The 24,045-nt window shown below is 63.9% G+C and overlaps 1 protein-coding gene and 1 long non-coding RNA gene across 2 annotated transcripts; one reads left to right on the plus strand and one right to left on the minus strand.

The window, feature by feature from the left end:
• Nucleotides 1-470: 470 nt before the first annotated feature.
• On the minus strand, nt 471-2,260 carry IL17B (interleukin 17B). The gene is made up of 3 exons (XM_054842043.1): nt 2,240-2,260; nt 957-1,243; nt 471-729 (listed from the first exon to the last, which is right to left on the minus strand). The coding sequence occupies exons 1-3, from the start codon at nt 2,258-2,260 to the stop codon at nt 471-473; spliced, it is 567 nt and encodes a 188-aa protein (XP_054698018.1).
• A 9,295-nt stretch (nt 2,261-11,555) lies between these two features.
• On the plus strand, nt 11,556-22,294 carry LOC129212953 (uncharacterized). Its single transcript, XR_008579326.1, has 2 exons — nt 11,556-11,729; nt 19,960-22,294. It is a non-coding gene; the product is annotated as an uncharacterized LOC129212953 (long non-coding RNA).
• Nucleotides 22,295-24,045: the final 1,751 nt, after the last annotated feature.

Raw genomic sequence — 24,045 nt, forward strand, 5'->3', positions numbered from 1 at the left:
AATTTGTGGGAGGGCTGGGGAGGACTGGGCACTCCCAGAGCTGTTGCACCAATGGAGAAAGGCAAATGGGGACTTTGGGGAGGGAGGAGGTCTGATCCTGCCCAGCCAGAGGGACTGGGGGGCAGCTGCCTCCCTCTCTCCCCTAGCCCGCCCTGCTGAGCTCCTCTCTGGAGGTGAGGGGGCTTGGGGCGGTGTCTCGCTGTGAGGTCGGCTGCAGGACTGCATAGCTGGGTGACTTGCAGGGGCTGCCCCCACGCTGGGTGTCCCCAAAGTGGCTGCTTGGGCTGAGGCTGACAGAGTCTGCCGGGGAATTTCGGGGAGCTCTTGGAGCTGCCATCGCCTTGCACAGGGGTTCTCCTCACCCTGATGCTCAGCCAGGTCACCCTCTCCCAGAGGGCTGGGCAAGCTCGGAAAGCAAGAGCAAGCTGGTTAGAAGCCCGTGGATAGCTGCAGGGGTTAGCTTTGCAACCTCAGAAGATGCAGGTGCAGCCCACAGCGATGGTCTCCATGACCATCTGGTACTTCTTGTGACACTTCTTCTTCCCGGAGGGCTGGTGCCCCGCCTCGCCCAGCACCTGGCAGAGCAGCCGGCGGACGGGCAACCGGCTGTAGATGGGAATGCTGGCCATGGTGCGGTCCTCCTGCATCGTGAAGGGATTGATGCAGCCAGTACAGAGGCATCGGGCCTCAGGGATGTCTGCCGGGATCCGCGTTGCATCGTGGTTTATGCTGGAGGAGAGGGAAAGCAAGACGAGACTGGAGAGACAGTGACATAGGGGGCAGTGGGTGGCTGGGGATGGGCAGGGCAATGCTTCCGCAGGGTGAAATGGGGTGCTGCATCACATTGCACCCCCTAGCAGCCACTGCAGCCCCGTGATGCTGGAGCCATGGCTGCTGCAGTGCTTGCTGGCATGGAGCCACCATGCATGTCCCCAAGGTCCCTGCCCCAAGCTCACCTGTATGCCCAGGGGGACAGGCTCCTCCGGTTGGACCTCCAGAGCCTCAAGTTGACTTGGCACTTGGTGTCACCCGGCTCAGAGCTGTTTCTAAGCTGGCGCACCATGTCCTGGATGCTGCGCTCGTAGTCTGCCATGGTGGTATAGGGGTCATCTGGGGCCCAGGCAAGGGCAGGGGTGGCCGTGGGGGGCCGTGCCAGGCCCCTTCTCCTGCCCTTCGCTGCCTTGCTTTGGTCTTTTGCTTCAGGGACTAGGACCATGGCAAAGGTGAAGATGCAGAGGAGAAGCTGAGGAGGAAGGAGGATGGTGCGTGGCTGCCCAGGCTGCAGGGCTGGTGTGGAAGGGGAGCTCTCCCACCTCCCATGGGTCACCGGGTGATGGCAGGACCGCATCGACTTTGGGGTGGTATGTGCAACCCCCAAAGGGCAACGCTGGCCTGCGGGCGAGACCCGTTGAAGCACACGAGGGCAGTTTGCAGGGGTGGTGGGCACGCGGTCCTGGTGAGCCCCTAGCCCAAGCTCCAGCTGATGCGTGTGGCTGCAAAGCCCCTCGCTCCCGTTGCAGCTGGCAACCTGTGTTGCCCAAAGTGCCCCTGCCTGCGCTGCCCAAGCTGTCCCCAGTCCCTTCCCTGCCCACCCCGGGGCGGCCGTGCGCTGGGAGGGATGAGTACACCATCAGCTCAGGCCGTACCTGGGCAGCCTTTGGTTTAAAAGGAGCTTTAGAGACGAGACAGTCAAGAATGGGATCTTTATCCAAACCCTCCTCTCCCTCCCTCTTGTGCTCCGAGGACGGTGAGAGAGAAAAGAAAGATGCTTTTTCCTTTCCTTCTCCCTCTGGCCTCGCAGGGCCGAGCTCCCGTGTGCTGACACCCGGCAGGCTGCCCAGCGGTGAACAAAGTTGCTTTCTGTAGTCCTGTTCCCTGCTATTCGTGTCCCTGCAGCCCTGCCCGCCGTCAGTCCTGCAGCCCTGCCCACCGTCCCGCAGCCCTGCCTGCCGTCCCGCAGCCCTTCCCAAAGGTGTGCGGTGCCCTGGGGCAGGGACCGCTCGGCCGGGGCTGTTTTCCCCATCTGGTGCCGCGCTGCCCGGTCAGATTATCGCGGCTTTGCTCTCTGAGGCAGCTGCATCCTCGCCGTGCCAGGCGTGGCAGCAATGGGCCTGGCAGCCCACAGCATGCATCTCCAAAGCAAACAAACCCAGGTAGCCATCCGTAAACAAGCATGCAAATAATTATATTAAAGAAGGAAAACGAGGAGCAAGCCCTGAGCCGCCGTGCAGTCACCTACCAGGTTTGGAGCCCGCTCCATTGCCGCGGAGGGGCTGCCGGCTGCTGTCCTGCAGTGTGGCTGGCACTGGTGAGCCGGGGAGCTATAAAGGGAAAGCCCCAGCCCCCAGCTCCGCTCGGCCGGAGGTGTGTCCGGTCCCCGAGGTGCCAGGGAGCCTCCGCGCCGGCAGGGCGGGGGGCCAGCGTGGGGCCAGCGTGGTCTGGGACTCGGCCACCCGCCGCCTCCCTGGGCACTGGCTCCACCTGTGGCTGTGGATGGTGGCCGGTCCCCTCTGGGCCAGGCAGCCCCGAGGGGCTCACTGGGCAATAACCTGCCCTGGGGAGGGCTCTGGTGTTGCCACCAGCATGGTCACAGCCCTGCCGGGGCCAGGACGGACATGGCTGCTGGGCTGGGGGAGCAGGCGCTTGCAGGAGCACCAGGGGTGGGCTGTGTCCGGCTGTGTCTGGCAGCAAGGTGTGTAGGTAGCCTGGGGCTGTCCTGCTGTCATCCGTGTGCCACCACCAGCTCTGCCATCCCCAGGAGCCACCAGACCCTTCTGCTCAGCGGTGAGGCGATGGCACCCATCGCTTCCTGCACCCCTGGTCTGTCTGTCCCTGAGTCCTTCCCCTCCTGCTATCCTCAGACCTGTCCCCAACCCTTGGCCCCGGGGACACACCAGCTCTGCTCACAGCTGGCCTTGGGGCTGGGCCCCAGAGCTGCAGGGTGGCGGGTGTGAGTGGTGGGGTGCTGCCCCTGCCCCTGCCGTGCTGCTCTGGCTTCCTGGGGCCCAGCACTGGGATGCGGCGTGCTGCGGTGAGGGAAACTGAGGCACGGGAGGTGCCGGCTGTGAAGCCTCGTCCCAGGGATGGAGGAGAAGGGGTCTCTCTCGGGAGGGGGTTGGCCTTGGCCGTGGGTCGGGGGCTGCAGCAGCCCGGCATTGCAGCCCCCCCCGCCCTCGGCTGTCCCTGTCCCGGCGGCCAGGCAGCCGCTGTGCCACACGATGGTGCTGTCCTCCACCCAACCGCGCCGCCAGCCCTCCGTCCTCCCCCTCTGCATCCCTCCTCCGCAACTTCCCTCCCTGCATCCCTCCTCCCCTCCATCCCTCCCTGCATCCCTCTTCCCCTGCCAGCCCCAGCCGGCCGCGGGAGGCGGGGCTGCCCGGTGCTGCTCCCCACGCTCACGGGCAGCAGGGTCTGCCCTGCTCCTTTGGAGGGGCCCTTTACATCGTTAGGGCTGCTGACCCCGCAGGCCGGGTGGCGCTGGGGGGCTGCTCCACCTCTCTCTGGTGTTTTCTGCCTCCCCGTTCCACCCCCCCCCCCCAGCTTTTGCGGCAGCACTAGATGTTGAGTTTCCCTCTGCCTCCCAACTCACTGTTCATCCCCAGGGGTTTGAAGGCCCTTGTGCTTTGTAGGGCGGTGGGAAATTTCCACTTCCTTTTCCCGGTCCATGAACTTTAGAAAAATTCTTTAGAAAACCCCGCAAATAGGGTAAAACTCACTGCACCCCCAATTCATGCTGCGCCTCTCCTCCTCCCAGCCCCACCATCCCCAGAACACAGCCCAGCTGCTCCCACCACAGCGGAGCCCCAGCCCACGTTGACATCCCCAAGGACAGCCCCAGCACAGCGTTTTGGGGGGCTTTGCCATCCTCTTGGGTGAGGTCTGATGCTGTGCTCTGGGCACAGTGTGTCCCTTTTGTCACCTCGGGGACCTGGCTGTCGGAGGGGCCCTGCAGCCACCTGCCTTTGCTGCACCGGGTGGTAAGGCAGCACCCGGCCCTCCACCACCAGCCTTTTCTGGGGTGCTGAGCCAGCCCCTGCCTGCACACCAGCAATTTCACCCCCTCTTCCATGATCCCCCAAGAAGGGCCAGTGAGCAGCCCTGGGCCTGGGGCGCCCAGAGGGTGCCGGCCGCCTGCATGTGCCGCAGCCGCCTGCGTTGTGTCAGCACTCGGCAATGCTGTTTACACATGAGAGAGGCTCAGAGGCATCTGCGCCGGCAGCCAGTTACCCAGTTTTGATCTTTTTTGGTGAAAAGGAAACCAGGGCTTTTCAGACATGGCCAAATTTGATAAGCTGGGGGAGGCGGGGGCGGGTGTGGGCGGCTTTTTCCCCACTGGCCTCGTGCGAGGGAAGGGGCCGGGATGTGCAGGCGGCTGGGTCATGGCCAGCCCCTGCCTGCCCAGCTGGGATGGGGCAGCTGGCGGGCTCCATGTGCCTGTGCCAGCCGTGGTGCCGCCCCCGCGGCAGTGGGGTGTGCTGGGGTCAGCCTCGCGGGGGGGAGGCAAGGAAGCGGGTGGCCAGGAAGGGCTGGAATCCCCCGCAGAGCTCCCTGGGAGTGGGTTACCCAAAGGCGAGAGGGGACGTGCTTTTGGGTTTTGTTGTACATGCTCGTCCTTGCTACCTCCCCACTACATTGCCCCAGTACCACAGGAAACTTGGGTGGAAAGCAGAGCCTGGAGAGTGCCCCCAAACATGGCAGCAGGGGCTGTGAAGATAGGCTCTACCTGCCACAGTAAACCCAGCACAGAACCTGCTGCCGTGCCCCTGGCTGAGCCCGAGATCCCAGGGTAGAGGGATGCAGGGTGGCCGTGCTATGCCGGGTGGAAGGGATGCGCTGGCCAGGGAGCACATGGCAGAGCACACGATGGTGGCCGCAGGAAAGGGAATGGGGGGAAATCAGACTACAGTTCCCGCACTGGCAGCAAATAGCTTTTCACCTTTTTTCACAAGCAGGAATGTCCCTGCCAGGCTGGGAGCCAATGGTGGACCCCTCCACCCACGCATGGTGGGCAGTGAGCAGCATCACTGCTGATGCCACACTGCAGGGCATAGCTGCTTCTCCAGGCTGCTCCCAAGCACGGATCCTCCGCAGGGTTTGCGAGTCCCCAGCACACCTGAGCACACACCCACCCATGGGCCAGGCGGCGGGGGGGGGGGGGCCGGCGAAAGGCTCCGGCATTGCCATGGCACCTCCTGTCTCTGCATGAGCAACATTTTCCACTCATCAAATGTAAGTGTGCTCCAGCAAGCTCGCCTCGCCAGAGCCAGCCCCGCACCACGGTGGGGAGGAGGGCTGGGGCTGGGGCCGTTGGTGCAGGGGGCTAGCACGGGGCCCTCCTGGTTCCCCCCGCCACCCGCAGCAGGTAGCACCCAGCCAAGCTGGCGGCACGGTGCTCACATCCATATTTGCACAAAGGCCCGCTCAGTGCATGAGTGGCTCCAGAGACACCCGGGCCAAAAAGGCTTATTTTAAACTTGCTGGAAAAAGAACATTGTTTGGTGGGAATTAAAACTCCCCGTTCTCAAAAAAGGGAAAAACAAAAAGTGCTTAATTCTGCTAGTTCCTGCCGTTGCATAAACACAGAGCCACAGCCTGGCTGGCGAGGGCAGCCAGGAATTCGTTGCTGGCATCAAGCGGGGTGGGTGCCCTCCCCCAGGCATCCATCCACGGGACGGGGACTCGTCCCTTCCCTGTGCCCCCACGACGCTGGCGCTGTCCCCAGAGTCCCCGCCCTAGCCGGGAAGGGTTTTCCCATGGGAGGGAAGGGGCATTGCCTTATGCGGGTGCTGCAGCTGCGGAGCAGCCCTGAAGTGCCGGGGTGCCGCGGGCAGGAGGGGTGACCGTGACGGCCGCGCAAGGGGCTGGGCGAGCTGTCAGCAGCCCAGGGTCTTGCTGTGCCTGGGTTCTGCATCAAAGGACAGTATTATTTATATAGCCCTAATCCGGCTGTCTTGGCGGCCCTTCTGCCTCCTCGGGTGGGGAGCTGGGTGATGCTCCGGGCTGTCTGTAAATCACGCCCTTTGGATCACGCATGTGCGATAAGAGCCAGGCTTTGGCGTCAGGAGGCAGAGCTGTGCAGGGTTGTCCTTTGGGACTGGGGGCCGCTGGGCCAGCAGCACCCCAGTCTGGCCACCCCCGGGCAGGAGGCTCATGGAGTCCAGAGGTGTCGGGAGACCGGCTGCCGGCAGCGCCAGGACGGCGGGGTGGGAGGGAGGGTGCGCGTCCGGCACATCCTGCCGTGGCCCCGCCAGCGCATCCATCAGCCGCCCAGCGTTTACAGCATGTCTCTGGTTACACGATCCAGACACGCAGGTTCCTCCTGCCCCGCTCCTCTCCTGTCTTTTGTTTTCTTTTGCTTTCTGATCCTGGAGACAGAGCACCTGATGGAAAAAGCCTGCTCTCCCCCTCCCCGTGCTGGAAACACTAGCTTCCTTCCGCCCCGGCACAGCCGCTGCCCTGGTGGCTCCCTGCTCCTGCTGCCCCGTGCCTGGCTGGCAGCAGTGGGGGAACAGGAGGGGCCGGTGTGAGGGCATGGCAGGGACAGACCCTCGTCCCAGCAGGACCCCTCCAGGTGCTCTGTGTGGGGCCGCCCCAGCTCCCCGTAGGACAGAGCAGGGCAGAGCCATGGTCTCCTCCAGGCAGGGGGGCTGCAGGGACCACCGAGGCACCACCTGGGCACGGGTCCCCTCAGCCTGCCAAGCCTGATGGGCACTTGGTCCCACACCCTGCTCCCTCAGTGGCCCCTGTGCTTGCCCTCCCGCCTTCCCCAGCCTTTTGGGCTCCTGGCCTCAGCCTGTACCAGCTGCACCCCACTGCCCACCAGCGCAGAGCATGGGTAGGCAATGCTGAGCTTCCAAATAACTTGGGTTTGCTTTCCCCCACAGCCTAAGCCAGCGAACATGGTGGTTGAACACCAACCCCTGAGCACCTTGGAGGGGTGGCTGCACTTTGTGCTGGATTGCAAAGGTAAGATACGGTCCTGGCAGGATGCCCTCTGCATCCCAGCTCCTGGCCGCAGGAAGGGCTGGCCCTCCAGCCCCATGCGGGGCACGCGCAGCAGCCTGGAGCCATCCCCACTGCCCTCCCTGCAAGGCCATGGGGCCGGAGGGAGCTCCCAGGGACATGCTTCCAGGGCAGTGATATCCTCCAGGTCTGGAAGGAGAAAGCTTCTTATTTTTAGGGCTTTGGTGGCTTTTGCTTGTGGGCAGGCGTCCAAGTTCCCAGTTTCCCAGGGCAAGGCAGAGGGAGGAGGTAAATGGAAAGCTCGGCGGTGGCACTGACGTCTACCCTGGCATGTTACGCTCAAGTCAAACCTCTCCTCCCCACGGCCCTGGGCATGGGGCCACTGCAGCACATGCAGGGACCCCTGAGCTCCTGGGGAGTCGTCACCAGGTGGGAACTGGTGGTTTGAAGTCGGCGCAGAAAGTTTCCTGCCCTGGTCCCCATCCCCTGCTCCTATGTGACACTGTTTTAGCAGTCCGTGGAGAGAAGGGATTTACAAAGCAGCACGGGCCACTCCTGAAGGTCACCTTCACAGCTGCTCCAGCCAGCTTGCCCGTTAATCACACCGCCCCTGCAACAAAGACAGCGCATGCACGGGGGTGAGGGAGGCAGGGGCTGCTCGCTTTTGGGTGTAATAATATATGGGCTGAGAAACACCCACCTGCCCCCCAGCAGCCCCCTCTGGTGTCGGGCAGCAGATGAGAAGGCTGTAAATTCGGTGTGTTTGGATGTTAGCAGGGCTCGCAGGAGAGGGGTTTCTCTTATTGCTCCCTGGACTCTCGGGAAGGTGGGAGCCACCCCACAGAGCCTGCCCGGGAGCTCCCGCTCCATCGCTGCCCTGCGGCATTGCCCCGTGCACGGTTGGCAGCCAACGGTCCCCCTCACCACCTGCCTGGGCTGGGAGCGGGGCTGTCCTGGCCACCCGGGACCACCTGGGCCCTTGCGCCCAGCCGAGGGGGCTGGAGGTTGGTGGGGTGGGTGGGAAAAAAAAAGCTTTTGTGGAGATACTGAAACTGAATCTGCTGCGAGGAGGGATCACTGGGCAGCATCTTAGTGAAGGAGTAACAAAAACAAACCCGCTCCGAGGAATCCTGCTTTGCCCCAAATGTTTTTCTTATGGAGTTGTAATAAGACAAGAGTTGTAAAGATAGTAACCTCCTAAACATTACCTTATTAAGGCTTCTCAGAAACCACAGGGCACGACCTCTCTGGGTCATGGAACAAGAGAGCAGCATCCAGCGAACAAACAGAGGCTAACGTTACATTTTTCATTTCATTTAGGAAACCTGGTTTCTAATTATAGGGTTTGTTTAATGGCAGCCGTTAGTTGTGCTTCACTCAAAGCCAGCCCACCGAGAGCAGGGGCTGCACAGCCGTGCAGCGGGCAGAGGGGACAGAGGGCAGTGGGGCCGGGAGATGCTGGCTCCGAGCCGGCTCCCAGGACGGCTGCTGGGCTCCCAGGGCACGGGATGAGGATGAGCTCGCTACCTGCAGGTATGGGGTGCCCAACACTGCAAGGGCCAGATGCGGCGTGGGAGGGCTCTGTGCTCAGGGAGGAGCCCCAGCGTGTCCTAGGGACATGCCACACGTGCTGTCCTAGCTCTGTGCCGTGCACCAAGGCTTATCTGCAGCAGAGGGCGGGGGTTGTCCCTGCTGCAGGACAGCAAGTGGCAGGGCCATGCTCCCTTCACAAGCCCAGCCTAGCCTGAGCTCAGCCCTGTGCCCTGGTGACTGCAGGCAGACCTACTGGGAGCTTGCTGCTCCTGGGACGTGGCAAGATCAAGGCTTGTCCTGCCACGGGGCCGCTGCATATGTGCGCGTGCAGGGACTGAAACAAGCAGGGTTTGGTTTTTTTTTTCCCCCCCCCAGTCTGCTGCCAGCAGCCCCACGGAAGTCCTTCGTGTTCTTGGCCAGGTACCTCTGGCTCCTCGCAGGACATCAGCTGCCTCTCTCCCCCGGCAGAGTTTGGGCATGCTGCCGGCAGGATCAGGCACTGCCGCTCCAGTCCCTGGTCTCCTGGCAGATGCTGAGCATCCCCCAGGGCTGTGCCGGCAGCTGCTTTCCTGTGTCTTGATCTCACCCATGCCGGGCAGCGCTGGCCTGCCAGCCCTGCAGTCCCCATGGCAGAGCAGGGAGCAGGGCTGAGCACACGGCAGTTCCTACATTTGCCTGTTTTGTGATGGCCTGGCTGCGGTGTTCATTGCTGCAGGGTGCCTGGGGTGGAGGGAGATGTGAGTGTTCCCTGCTTCTCCTTTACTGCAGCTAGCAGGACAGCAGCCTCCTGGATGACTCACCTCCGCCTTCCGCTGAACCCTGTTGCTGGTACAACTCCTGCGCACTTGTTTTGCTCCCCACTGTTGCCCCGCTCACACCTTGAGGTGCCATCCCCAGAGCCAGCTGGTGTGGCCGGGTGCTCTGCAGCCAGCCGCTGCCTTTCCTCCTCACCTCTTTAACTCCCAAAGTGGCGACCACGCTCCTTCCTTCCAGCGGTGGGTGTTTCTCCAGCGGCTGAGCAAAACCAGGCTAGCCAGTTCAGAGCTGGCTTTGCCAGCTTGCTTTCTTCCACTCCCACCAGGTGAGCAGGATGACCCTGAGCACCCGTCTCTGCCAGCTGCAGGCAGCAGGGCTTCGTTTCCAGCCCTGACCCTCCGGAGGTGCCTGCAGCCGTCCAGAGCTGGGCTGGGCTGGTGGCCACTGGGTTTGCAGGGCCACAGGGCTAGTGGGGGGGGGGGGGGGGCTGATGGCTGGCCACATCCTCAGCACAGTGGGGGTGAGGTCTGCAGGGAGTAATGCGCAGAGTGGCCCCCCCAGGCCCTGTGGAAGGAGTGGGGAGGGATCACTGGGTGTCTGGGGGAACATAGTGGTGCTGCAGGGACATTCGGCTCCTGTAGCAGGGGCTTCGGTGCCGAGGCGGTGCATGAGGCTGGTGGGGGCGGGTGTGTGCCAAATGCCGGCATACCATCCGTCTGCAACGCCTGGCACGATGGCAGAGGGACCTTGGTCCTGGCTCTGAGGCTGTCCCCAGCTCCCAGGCTCGGGGGTCCGGGGACAGTAGGACCCATCTCCTCAGCTGTTTTCTCCCCTTCACATCATGAGAGCAGATGCTTTCCTGGCCCCTCTGGGATGTGTTGCTGGTGGACATCCTGCCCCGCCAGACTCTTACGCCACATTTGTCCCCGCCGAGGCTGGCAGTGTGCATAAATCCCCAGGCACTGGGAGTGCTCTGCAGCCACAGTGCCCATGCATGGTTTGGGACTGAGCTCTGTTCCATGATCCAGGGGACCAGTCAGGGCAGGAAACCCCGGAGATCAGCCCTTTGCTCCCCCCCCCAGGGAGTGACACTGCCTGGGAAAACCAGGGGGAGAAGCTGTTGGTGCCCCCCCTTGCTCCCCAGCTCTCCCTCCATTATCGCTTGCTGCAGAGGAACCCCAGCAGCCACTTCCTCCTCCTTTGGAGCCGCGCTCTGCTGCCAGCTTCGCTGCCCGGGGGGAGCCCAGCACAGCCCTGCAAACAGCTCTATCATCTGGAGGGGCTCAGGGCAGCGGTGTCCGGAGCAGAGGTGACCCCCGTCCCTGCCAGCACCAGAGGAAGAAGGCGATTCGGTGCCGGGTGTTTCCCTCCCGAGCTGCCAAGTGGCTGCTCATTAACAGAGCCCTGGTGCCGGCTGGAGGCCATACATGGACTCATGGTCCACGCAGGGCTGGGAGGGGCCGGGGCCGATGCAGCCCTGCAGTGATGGAGCTCCCACGCCGGCTCCCCGTGACGCTAAAACCAGAGGCAAGGCACTGTGGGCACCCAGCCCTGCAGCCCTGACCCCGCCGCCAGCGCCCTGTGGGGGTCCCAACCCCACCGGCACTCAAGGGTCTCCCCGCCGCCCACAGTGCTGGGTGTCCCCTGCACACACAGGCAGCCCGGCCAGAGCCCCGTGGCTGCCGAATCGCCTTTTTTCCCAGGCCAGATGGAGCTTTTCAAAGTAATGGGAATCACGAGCCACCTCCAGCCAGGCCAGGGAGCATCTCCGCTTCCTTCCCCCAGCCGTCGGGACGGCCGCCAGCGCTGCTCCAGCCCCCTGGCCCCATGGCCAGCCTGCCTCGCCGGACCCCCCGCCCCACCGGCGGTGGGATGTGCGGACCCAGGACCGGGAGGAAGTCGGTTATTGCAAACAACTTTCTCCGGGCGAGATGGCCTGGGTTCCCAGGCGCGTCGCTGGCAGCCGGCGCAGCCCTGGCCGTTCTCCTCCCCCCTGCTCCCCCCAGCCCTCCTTCCCTCGCTCCCCCTCTCCGACTTAATGACTTCCACATGGGCCTCTGGCATCCCGAGCCAAGCCTCCCAGCATTGTCTGAAATCTCCAAATTTAGAAGAAATATGAAAATTGTCAAGCAGCCCTTCCTTAGGGGGTAAAAGCAACACTCGGCTGCGCGGCGGCGGGTCGCGGCAGCGGGGCCACGTGACGGCACCCCAGCCAATGGATCCCCTCGGCGCCCCTGACAGCGGTGCCCGTCGGCAGCCTGGCCTCCTCCTGCAGCTCATATAAGGTAAAAAGAAAAAGGTTTTCCAGCTTCTGAGCAGCCTGGAAGGAGTTTTTGCCGACGGCTCCCATGCCAGCCGCTTAAAAAACCCCGACTGGCGGCACCAGGGTCCCAGTGGCAGGTTATAATGTGCCGGGAGGAGGTGCCGGGCACGTGCCCATGTCCCTGCAGTGCCCTGCTGCAGTTGTGGGGCGGCAGGTAGGTGCCCGCGGATGGAGGGAGCAGGCGGGCGTGTGGGTGCATGGGGTGGCTGGCTGCAGGGGCAGCGGGGACGGGGGGTGGCTGGTGCTGAGACCCCCCGGCAGCGTGGGTGCTCCTGCTCTGCCCAGTGCCTATCCTGGCTGTGGGTAGGGACAGGCGGGCAGGGGGCAAGGGACAGCATGGCTCCTTCAGCATCCCCCTCTGCCAGCCATGGGACGCTCAGCCCACCCGGCGCGGGGAGGTGGGCAGGGGTGCCCCCACCCCATGTGTGTGGATGCGCTGCCTGAGGAAGGTGGGAAGCAAGCGGAACATGGCTGTGGGGCGCTGGCAAGGAAACCTGCTGGGCATGGAGCTGGCAAAGAGGAGCCAGACCCACCTCAGGGCCATGGGGTTCTGAGCAAAGAGGTTCCCTAAAATCAGTCCCTACAGCTCTGTCCTGGCCGTGGGAGAGGGGCTTGGTGGGGCTCGTCCAGCTTTTTGGAGGCCGGGAAGGGCCCTCCCGGGGCTGGAGGAGGAATTGCTTTCTGCTCTGTGTATGTCTAGGACGGAAAAAATGGGAAGCCGGAGGCGAGCCTTGGCAGGCGGGCTCCTCATGCGGCAGGGGCCACAGGCTGCTCGCTTGGCTCCTCTGGCCAGCTGTGCTGCTGCCACTTTTTGGGGAAAGCAGGCCGGGGATGGGATGGGGCCAGGGCTCAATGCCAGAGCCTTGCAGGGTGCTGAAGCCACCCTACCCAGCGTACTCGTGCCGATCCAGACCAGCCCACAGCTCTTGGGACCCCGATGCCGGCCCAGCCTGTGCCACTGCATCGCTCTGCCCCCCTGGCCGCAGCACCCAGCTGGCACCGCAGCGTGCTCTCAGCCACCGGCGGTTCCCCAGCTCCATCGCTCACTGGGCGGATGGTTGCCGCATCCTCATCCCCACAGATTTGCAGCAGTGGCTGCTGAGCGCAGTCACCCCGTGGGAGCCAGCGGCTGAGCAGCAAGCAATGGCTGTGCAGGGTGAGGGGATGGACACAGCTCGTTCCTAGACAGCCTTGAACCCCGGCCTTGCAAAGGCTCCCCAAGGCTCTCCGCAGGGTCCCTCACAGATGCAGCACTGCCTTTGCCTGCCTTATGGCTGGCTCTGCACTGTCCCTCCGCTCCCAGGGCGCCAGCAGTGACTGTCCCCTCCCAGCGGGTCACCTGGGGACACCGTGCCCCTCAGGCGTGTGGCAGCAAGCTGCCACGTCCCCTTGCCTCCTTCCTCTGCAGGGCAGCTCCCACCGCCGCAGGGACAACCACCAGCTGTCACCCGGGTCCAGCACAAGGACGGTGGGTCCAGCCAGGGTGCAACGCCATCCCTGGGGGTGCAAGCTCCCGTATGGGCTGTGCATCTCTCTGCAAAGGGACAGTAACAGTAACCAGGGCACTGTAACCTCTCAGGGCTGCTGTGGCCACCACAGTCCCAGCCTGTTCCCATCCCACCGTGCCTCAAGGGCTTCCCGCCATCACTGACTGCTCCCTGGGCAGCTGTGGCATGTCGGTGCTGGGATGCTGCACGTGGGAACAGGGAGCCACCGGTGTGACACAGCCCGTGTCCCCAGCATGGGGCTATCCTGCCCTCGCCCTGTGCCTGCCCCAGCACCCCGATCCCTGCGCACTGGCCACAGCACCCTGCCAGTGGTGGTTGCTGAAGGGCAACGCTGTCGCCTCCCTGCTGCCGGCCGACAGGAGAGGAGTTAATTCCCAACAAACACAGGCAGACGCCTCCGCCAAAGATTTCCCAAGCAGTTATCAGCAGGAATTTGGGGAAGGCTGTGTCTAGACAGGCTGCAGCTCTGGGTGGCTGCTGGATAGAGTGGCATTTCCCTCCATGCTTGTCAAAAGGCAGTCTGGAGATGATTAAGGGTTTGTTTTTTTTTTCTCTTTTCTTGGTCTCCTTTTCTTTTCTAACCAAAACCCAGCCTTGCTCCTGCTCAGGCTTTTCCGAGGCTTGTTCCTCCGTACCCCACTGAAACCTGACTTTGCTCATTGCCAGCATCCTGCTGCTGCTCCCCTGCTGGGGCTGAGCCGGGGGAGAGCTGGTGCCCCAGAGCCTGGCGGCGCAGCCTGCCACAGCTCCTGGTGAACGAGGCCATGACAATCCGTACCGCCTGCCCGCGGCATGCTTTGCCTCCTGGCAGGTTGGGGCTGCGCACAGCCGGTCACCGCCATGCCTTGGTGAAGGTGATGGGCAGTGGTGTGGCATAGGCATCCTGCAGGCAGCGGTGTGGGCAGAGCAGGGGGCTGAGTGCTGGGCTGGGGACCCCAGTGTGCTCCATGGGGCAGCCCCAGTGCCTTGACCTGTGCGGGGCAGAAGCAGCAAAAGCTCGTCTTAGTGAGTGAGCTGGAGCAGAGCAGCAAACAATGAGGCAAGAGGCTGGAAATCTGAGCTCTGGAGCCATTTCACCATCCTTTGACCTTGGCCAGAAGCACACACAGAGAAGGCAAGCAGAGCAGCTGGGGAGGCTCCAGCCAGGGCTGTGAAGCCCAACACGCACCCTGTGGCTGCAGGCTAGTGGGTGCTGGGGGAGCACTTGCCGCTTCTGAACCCCGAACCCCTTTGCCTGTCTGGGACCAGGCACATTCACAGGGCTTATCTCAGCCCTGGCTCCACACCTGGCTCTAGCCTCCCTGGGATGGTGGGGACGTGCTGCCCACCCTGCTCTGGGGACATCCCAGGGAGCTGGGGCAGTGTCTGCCCAGCGGCAGCACCCGCCAGCCGAGCTCAGGGATGGCACAGGGGAGTAGGGCCTCCTCCTCCGCCTCCCCTACCAACTGCCAAGGGGGTCACTGGCCAGGAGGTACAGGTACTCCCCCAGCTCCTCTGGGCACCCTGTCTCTTTGGATTGGGGCAGGGACAGCAAGTGTGGGGCTGGGCTCGTCCGGCACGGCCATAGAGATGAAGGGCAGAGGCTGCAGTCAGACCCTGTGCGGAGCGAGGGACACGGTTACCTGGAGTTACCGGGCTTTTCTGTTCCGCACCCCAGCAATGCCAGCCTGGGCAGGGAAAGGGACCGGTGGGTGCCCTGGGCCGCCCCAGGGATGGACAGGGACCCTTCCCGGTGGCGGCAGCAGCAAATCCCCCCTGCACACTCAGCCTGTGCAGCCGGCAGAGCTGCCCACAGAGCTGGTGTGGCCATGCAAGGCTGTGCCAGTGCTGTCCTGGGGCAGGGAGAAGCAGTGGCATCAGGGCAGAGCCGACCTCTGCAGAGCAGCATGGTGGGAGCCCCCGGTGCAGCGGGGCCGGCCTCCAGTGCCCGGGCTGCGGCTGCTGCGAGCGAGCGTCGTCCTGCTGCCCGGTGGAGGTGAGGGATGAAGCTGCTTTGTTCTGGTGGACAAGCTGGGGACCGTCACATTGCCCGTGGGGATGGGGAGGGGCGTTCTGGAGGGCTGGCGAGCCCCCGGGGCCAGCCCTGTGCCCACATTAGGTGTATGCTGTGTACAGCTGTCAGGTAGGCAGATGAACAGACACGTGCGGTCGGGGCGAGCGAGAGGCAGTCAGCCTGCCCGGGCTCTGTTTGATGTGACACATCAAAGCTGAGCACCAATGTTTCCCCTGTCCTGCTGTCCCCAAAACAGGGACGCATGGTGCCATGCAGTGCCAGAGCTGCAGGAGATGGTCAGTGTGCTGGGAGGAGGTGTGCTGGCGGGGCTGCCCACGCACGGCCAGCCCTGCGGGGCATCGTCCACCCCGGCGGGCAGTGCCATTTGCCCTGGCAATCTGCCCCCCATGAAGCTTGGGGGGGGTCGACCCCACCTGAGGCTGTGTCAGGATGGGGATGTGATAGCTCTGTTAAGCCTTTTCCCCAGCAGCTGCAGGGAGGTGGAACATGCCGGTGATGCTGAAGGCTCCTCATGCCAGGGTGTCCAGGGCTTGTGGGTGCCAGCCAGCAGTGTGCAGGCAGTCAAGTCTTTGTCCTGAGATCGCTGGGATGGCCCTGTCATGGCGGCAATGCAGGGCTGGGTGGTTAATGACAGTGCTGCCTCTCCCTCCCTTGGCTGAGCTCTGCTGGGAGGTGGATGCGCAGTGTCCCTTGGACAAGGGACGGTGGCAGACAGGGCCTGGGGACGGGGCTGTGGGACCCACCGTGCTGCACATGGGACAGATGCTCCATGGTGGCCAACAGGTCACCCTGGTGCTTGCTGCAGGACTGACTTGCTGGCAGCTGGTGCACAGGGCAGCACCTCTCTCTTCCAGCCTGGCCTTCGCGCCTGCGTTCCCTCATCTCAGACTTGCCCTTTTTTTCCCCCTCCTTTTCAACCTTATTTTTAAAATTTCATTTTTATTATTCCCAGTCTCCAGCCCCCACCAGCCCCGCTGCACCTGAGCAGAGGAGCTGCACTGCTCACCCCACCGCTGGGTGCCCCCCGGCCAGCCCTGCCAGGGGGTCTGCTGGCACGGGAGAGCTGCAGGGGAACAGCACCAAGTATCAGTCCTGATGTAACTCTTGTGCTAGACCGTCTTCCACATCTCGTCTCCTGCTTGCTGGGACCTCAACCCATTTAGGGCATTTTCTTTTAGCATCTTATACTGCTCGGCTGGGCGGGCAACAAGCAGGGCTGGGAAAGCTGGGGCCTGCAGAGGGAGGTGATTTACGAACTGGGCTCCTCTCATGTCCAGGCGATGCTACACGCACACACATCCCCACTCCCCCTCTCCCTTGCTGGAGCAGAGATAAGATGATAAAGCCCGGATAAGTAGCCAAGAGCACTGGCAGCTTAATGAGCTCCAGCCACACCATGGCTGTGCCTCTGCAAGAGAAGAGGGAGCCTCGTTGCTCCCTGCCCGCTCCGGCTCCAGGCTCTTTGCTGGCCTCGTGTGAGCTCCTGCAAGCCCGCCATGCCGAGGAGCGTCCCCTCTGCCAGCTCCTCTGGCCAGCTCCGGCTGGGAGCCAGGCAAGAGTGGGGCGAGGAGCAGAGCCCAGGGAGCAAGGAGGATGCTGGAGCAGCCACCCTGCTTGGGAACAGTGTCTGCAGGGAGCTTTCCCCACAGCGCTCTGGGTTCCCACCAGCCCTTCCCAGCGAGGGCTGGAGGCTGGTGACGTGACGGCCTGTCCCCGCTGGGACTTCACCCCTGCACCACTTCCTCCGGACCGGGAATGTGATGTGTAAACAGAGCGGGAGGGCTGGTGCCGGTGCCCGCTCCCACGCTCCACATGCCCCAGGGCCGGCACCGGAGCCAGCAGGCGCCAGCCCTCGCCGACGGGCTCCCCGCACCCCCAAAATGCCTTCCAGAGGTGGGGTGGGGAGGGGGCCAGGGGCTGCGCTGCCCTGTGGAGGGGGAGGCAGCTCTGGGAAACCAGCTAAGGATGGGGAGAGCATGGTCGGTGGGCTAGGGGCAACGGGGAAGAGCTGAGGCCGTGGGAAAGGCAATGACCGGGCTGCTGTGTGCCTTGGCTCTTCCTTAGCCATGCTGCTTCCAGCTGTCAAACCTCTTCCACTGCTCCTGCCCCTCCGGAGGCTCTTTCTCACCCCCAAGCCAGGCTTCGATGTTGCTGGAGATTTCAGCCCCTCGTCGCAGTGGCCAGCACCAGTGGATTTGCGGGAGCTGGTGGGTCCTGCATGGCGTCACAGGAGTGGGCACGGTGGCGGCCAGGGGGGACGGTGGGGTTTGTCCCCTGCCCCGGAGTGACAAACAGGGGAGGTGCTTGTGTTTGCAGCCTGGAGATGGCAGAGGCCTCGCCAGTCCCTGGCTCCCTCCCGCCATCCTCGCCATGCCACCACCCTGCAACTCGAGCGGTGTGCGGAGGAGCCCGGTTCTCCACAGAGACACCAAATTAGGTGATTTCTCCCTCACTCTGGCACCAGGAGAGGGGCCGCCTGCCCGGGAGGATGGAGCACAAACCAGATGCCTCTCCCCGCTGCACCCATCCCCTGCTCTCAGCCCCCCAAACCTGCTCCTTTGTTCTTGGCATTATAATTTATCCCAGCAAAACCCAGCGAGAAAGAGCAGCATCCCCCTGGGCCCCCTTGGCTCACCCCCAGCATGGGAGATGGGGGCCGCTCGGTCTCCAAATCTGCCTTTTTGACCATAAAAGGGCAGGCACGCCGCAGCCCCGGCGGGAGGATGGGAAAGGGAAGGCAGAGCTATTTATAGCTGAGCATCAGGACCTCAGCCTGAACTCGGGGTTAATCAGCCTGCGACCAGATTAGGATCTCCCTTGGCCCCTCCATTTTCTCATAAACCTTTGATTTAATACCAGCCCTGGCGAGGGAGGGAGGGAGGAGGCACCTCTCTTCTGCGGAGCCCACCATGGTCCGTGGGGGATGGGATGGAGATGCTGGGGGATGGATGGAGATGCTGGGAGACCTGGAAGGCCCTGGTGGGAAGGAGTGCTCAAGTGGTCCTGCCACCAGCTTATGCTGGAAAGCGACAGCGAGCACCATCCCCCTGTGATCACTGCCTGCGAGGGACACCCAACAGGCAGCAGAAGCTGCCCTGGGGTCAGTCCCCTACATTTCTATAGAGTTGAGCGAGTCCTTCCAGCAAAAGCACCTTCCCCTCCATCGTCCCAGCCCTTGCCACCTGAGAGGAAGCACCTGGGGGGGGTCCTTGGGCAGGAGTTACCTTGCCTGGTGTCCCCAGCAATGAGCCCCTCAGGCAGCGGGAGGTGGCATCAGGGCTCCTTGGGTGGCTGATGACCAGAACTGGGTCAAAGCTTGGCTGGGGCAGGGATGGAGCCCCAACGGCTTTTGGGGGCCAGAAGGAGGGGAAAGGGTGCCCGCATGGAGCTGAGCATCGCCCAGTGCCTTCCGCCCTCCTCCAGAGAGCGGGGCAGCCTGGAGCTGCTCGCGGCAGAGCCCTCCCGGCCAGGGGGTTCAGGCTTCCCTCAAAAGCCCGGGTCTGGCCTCACGGCTGGCCTCGCGGGGCTGGGGAATTTCAAGGAGGAAACAAATCCCAACTGCTATTAAAAAAGGACATTTCCTGCAGCGGCGGCCTGCCTGGAGAGGGGAAAGGGCGCTGTGTTGTAACCGTGGGGAGGGCCGAGCTCTGACTCAGCCCAGCGCTGCCGGGGAGGCAGCTTGCGGCCGCCGAGCACTCGCCTGCCTGCTCCCATCCTCCCAGCACCCACCGGCAGCGGCAGGGCGGGCGAGCAGGGGAAGCGGCTCGGCAGAGGCAAAGACTGGAGGTGAGCAGCGGGTAGGAGCAAGGGAAATGCCAGGCAGTGCTGGCGTGACCAAGGAAGGAGCCAGGGGACTGTCCTGGGCATGCACACCGTGCCCCGGGCACCCTCCGGAGACCCTCAGCCGGAGGATGCGGTGGCGGCTGGTGGTCCATGCAGCATCAGCAGGACCATGGGTCCAGCCATTTGTTATTCTGGTTTCTTCTTCTGAAGCCATGTGGCGTGTTCACACTCACAGGCGTGAGGGGATGAGCAACCTGGGGCTGGAGCTCTCCTGGCAGGCACTGCTCGGGGGACACTGGTGTCCCCCAACACGGAGGTTCCCCAGCAGCAACGTAAGCGCTGGGGAGCAGAGGGTGGTGGCCGCATGGCACGCTGGTGGCAGCCTCCTTTCCTCGGGAAACCGGGACAAAACTGAGAATGGAGACAAGGGGCAAAACGCAGGCCCTGCAGCGCTGGCTTTTTTGCCCCATCTTGGGGACATGTGATAGGGACATTGGAGGGAGGATGGGGGTGCCTCCCTCCCCCCTGAGATCTCCCCTTGGGCAGGGACGAGTGAGCCCTGGCAGATGTTTTGCCTCCAGCCGGGTGGGATGCGCAGCCCGGCGCATTCCTTCAGCCTTTCTCGCGTTTCTTCCCCCGCCGCTACCTCCCCGGGGATGGCAGCTGAGGTCTCCCGGCCGCACGCTGTGGGGGCAGAGAAGGCTCCATCACATCTTTTCCCACCAAGGCTGGGACGATGGCAGGGAGAGGACAGGGGCCATCCCCAGGCCCCACAACAGGGATCCCCGCATGTCTGGGAACCTGCCAGCCACCACCAGGAGAGGGGAACGTGCCCAGCAGCCTCGGGCTTTGAGCACACATGGCTTCAAGCAATCAAAGGGAGGCCTTCGAGTAGCTATCATAGGGTTTCTTGTGTGCACAGAGCTGTTGGCATTGCTGTCCTCAGTCCCATGGGGTGCTGAGCACCCAAGGGGCCCCATAGCAGCTGCCCAGGAAGGGACCCAAGAGCTTGTGGCTCCGTACCGCTCCATGCTCGGCTCTGCACCATTACGCTTACGGCCACCCTCTGTGTCTTACAGGCTCAGCTGTGGGAGTCGCTGGGGACATCGAGGCAGCTGAAGGCACATGATGACTGTAGAGCCTCAGAAACAGGGCCAGCAGTGAGAGACAGGCAGAGCCGGCATGCCAGCATGCTGCCAGCGCGGGCACCACCGCGCGTCCTTTCCCTGGGCACAGGCAGCTGCACTCTGTGGGCAAACCTGCCCCTGTTCCCCAGTCGTGCAAGGGGGAAGCTGGTTTCCAGGGGCTGGCTCCCAGGGCACGCTGCGGTGCTGCACATCACTCCTTGCTGAAAGCACGGCAGACCCTTCCTGGGGGTGTGCACAGAGCTGGGGTGCTGCCCAGCGGGGCCAGCAGCAGGGCAGAGGCTCTGCAAAGGCATAGGGGGGCAGGAGGATCCCTGCAGCACCTCCGCTGGCTCTGGGTCCCTGTGGCTGTTCCCACACTTGGCCGGGGCTCAGGGCTGGCCCGGTCATGGCTGTATGGAGATAATCCCACACCGGCCAAGGCTGCTCCCAAGGCTTGGAGCACCACAGGGCTCTTTTCCCCACTCTTTCCTACCAAGAACTGGGGGCAACAGATGGGGGAGCCAGGCGCATTGCACAGGGTTTCTGCCCCGGTTCCCAGCTGGGTGCACCAGGCCGGGGGGGGGGGGGGGGGGGCCGGTGCCGGATGCAGGGGCTCACACCGGAGATGCGCCATCTGCTTCTCGTCAGGCTGCTGGGAGTGCCGCGGCTGCCGGGGCCCGGCAGCGGGACACAGTTGTGATAGATGGTCTGTTTATCACGTTTCAGCTCTGCTCAGGATGTTAGCATTCTCCTGCGAAAGACGTTATTTGGGCTCGGCTGCTCCCTCTGTCCTCTCTCTCCTCCTTCTTCCCCCCGGATCCTCACCCTCAGGTCCGGACGGGCTGCAGCCTGTCCAGACCCGAGGGTGAGGATTGGGGGGGGCATCACTCTCTCAACCCCTGGTCCTTGCCCATGGGAAGGGCTGGGCTCAGCCCTGCCACCCTGGGAATGGATCTGGCTTATGTCTGAGCTCCAGGAGCAGAGGCTGAAGCCTTCCCACAGGTGCTGGCCAGCTGCAGGCTCTGCGGGGACAGGGACGGGGAGGGGAAGGACTGTGGAGACTTTCACACGCTCCTCGTCCCCCTGGGGTGGGGAAGGGGCAGAGGGCAGGGAGGGATGCGCTGTGCAATATCCATGGCGCCATATCATCCTGGGGGTGTCCTGACCCTGCTGAGCAGCAGCCCCAGGCCCTGGGGGGGCGGAGCTCCCGTACCCCTTGCCCTCTCGCCCAGCTCCACACCAGTTCTTGGAATGGGGGTAAGTGGATTTGGAGGCAGAACTTCCCCGTCTATCCCTGCCCCTTTCTGTCGCTGCAGAGATGGGGCCAGGCTGAGTTGCCAAGCCCAGGTGTGTCCTGCCATCATGTTGGGGCTGGGCATGGGGATGGGGGCACACAGCTCTGGAGGGGGGTGAACCTGTTTGCCTGCACCCCAGCTGGGCAGGCAGACACACAACCTTGCCATATCACGACCCACGAATGCACGACAGCCACAGCAAGGGTGGCTGCAGGCTCCTCCATGTCTCCCAGCCCAAGGTGCAGTGCTGCATCTCTGGTCAATTGGGAGTCTGAGATGAAGCACTGTAGCTCGGGAAGGGAGGAACTGTGCACCCTGGGGACCTCTGGGAACCCCCCCACCCACTGGGACGAGTGGCACAAGGAGAGCTGACCCCCCCCCCCCCCCCGGTATGGGGAAGGGCTCACCCCAAAGCTCCAGATCCCTGTAAAAAGCAATGGGGAGAGGAGGGTGGGGAGGTTTCTCATTGCAGCAGAGGGACCCTCATGTCTGCTCAGGACCCCTGGACCAGCTCTGGGCACCAGTGGGAGGGGTTGCACAGAAATGTGGGAGCCTTATGCAGCAGGGGGGACAGCAGGGATGCGGCAGCAGCACCTCCCATCAGCCACACGTGGAGCCTGGCCGGCAGCAAGGACGCACGGGGCTGGCAGAGAGCCCAGGTCGCCGTGCCCTCAGGGTCCAGTTTTCCCAGGAATCCCTTAGGCACTATGTTGGGGATTCCTGGAAATACTGTTCTTGGGGCCACGGCTTGGCAGCTGGAGATGGCCTGTCCTGCAGGGAGCCACAGCCTGCAGATGAGCCAGTGACCAAGGTATGGGATCACTTGGGGGAGGCTGCTTGGGGGGGGGCTGTGAGAGGGAGGGAGGGCCCCTGGCTACCCCGAAGGTAGGGCGGTGAGCCCCAGCTGGCCCATGCTGTGGGACCTCGTGGACCACTCCTGCCTTGTGCATGCCATCTAGCCACCCTGGGGTCAATAAAGGTCTCAACTCTGAGTGACTCTGTCCTGGCTGGTCCTTTGGGGCTGGGAGCAGGGTGGGAACCTATGGTATGGTGCCAGCACGGTTTGGGGCAGGAAGGAGGGACAAGAGCTGCCCGTGGAGCACAGCTGCAGGTGATGCTCTCTCCTGCTGCTCTGTTCCCCCCGTGTCCCCCCCCTGCTCCCGGCCCTGCCGTGCTCCTGCAAAGGGAACCAATGCACTGTCCCTGTGCCTGCTGCTGCCAGGCAGCGCCAGCATCCTGGGCAGCGGCTGCCTCAGCCGGAGCTGGGACCCCTCGCTGCAGCTTCCCGGGCACTCAGCTCTGCCCCACATTAATCACGACCCCCTCATCACCACCAACACTGGAGCACCCCCGTGTTGCTGATCTGACCTGGCCGCAGCCGGGAGCAGCGAGCGCTGTGGGGCAGCTCCCGGCGCTGCCGGAGGGTGGGGAGCAGGAGCTGCCTCCCCCGCCTGCTCTGCCCCGCGGCCCGCTGCCTGCACGGGACCCCTGCCTGCACAGGGGCAGGTGCAGGACGGAGGCGGAGGAAGAAGACAGGTGCAGCAGGCAGGCGCAGGAAGCAGGCAGGCGCAGGCAGGCGCAGGCAGCGTGGCAGGGCAGGGCTGCCAGGGCGGACGGCAGGTGGCAGTGCTGCCTAGGTGGGAGCAGGCAGACAGGGCTGCCCACCCTGCCAGTCCTGCCTACTCTGCCAGCCCTGCCTACCCCTGCTACCCTGCCAGCCCTGGAGGGGGGAGCACCCAACAGGCAGGCTCTGCAGGGGCTGGGGCTGCCTGCCACCCCCCCGCCCCGGGCACCCTCACCCCACGCAGCAGCAGCACCGTCCCCACATCACCGGTGCAGCAGCCACTGTCCCCATGTCCCCTCTCCAGCTCATGCCCTGCCTGCCCCGATGCCAGCCCTGGATGCAGGAGATCCAAAGCCTGTCCTGGGTGGGTGCCGTGGGGACTGGGACCCCACTCACCCCTGCTCTGGGTGCTCTTCACAGGCAAGTGAGGCATGACCCCCCAGCTGTATGAATAGCGCAGGGCGAGGGGCAGTGCCGGGTGCCTGGGGACACCGTGGGGTGGGCAGACTGGTCACTGTCTCCCGGCCAGGATAGGCGAGAGGCCCTAATGCTCCAGCCACCCCTGCCCCCAAACACAGCCAGAGCCATCCACCCGCAAGGTGGACAAACACCCACACCAGGGACAGGTCCCCGGGGACAGCCCTGTGATGCTGACACAGCTGCTGTGCCGTGCTGCTGGCATGGCGGACCCCGCGCTTCACACAGCCCCATTCCCACCCAGCCCATTCCCGGCGTCCCGTCCTGTGCCGAAACACCACAAGGCTAACCGCCTCCGCACCCGTCCCGCTGACTCAGCAGGGCGCAGCCGGCAGCACCCAGCCCACCCCGGTGGGGCTCGCCACTGACGCAGGGCCGTGCATCATCGCCTGCGCTCTCCATGCCCAGCACCTCCCCGCAGGCACCCTCCCACACGTGCCCACGTCCCCTCCCTGCTCCTGGCAGGGTCGAGCTGGGCAAACCATGCCTGCATGTGGCTGGTGCTGCCTGCAGCCCTCGCTGCCTGCTCTGCTGGGGCCGGGAGGCTGGCAGCCCCTTTGGGGAGCTGGAAGGGGCACCAGGCTGCTGCTGTTTGGTTTCCTGAGGTTCCCAGGGGGGTTTGGGGTCCCTGGGACAGACAGGTGGATGGGACCTGTCCATCCCGCATGGAGAGGCCACCCCAAAACCCAGCTGGGAGAAGGC

This window comes from Grus americana, chromosome 14 (assembly GCF_028858705.1).
Source record: "Grus americana isolate bGruAme1 chromosome 14, bGruAme1.mat, whole genome shotgun sequence".
Lineage (NCBI taxonomy): Eukaryota > Metazoa > Chordata > Aves > Gruiformes > Gruidae > Grus > Grus americana.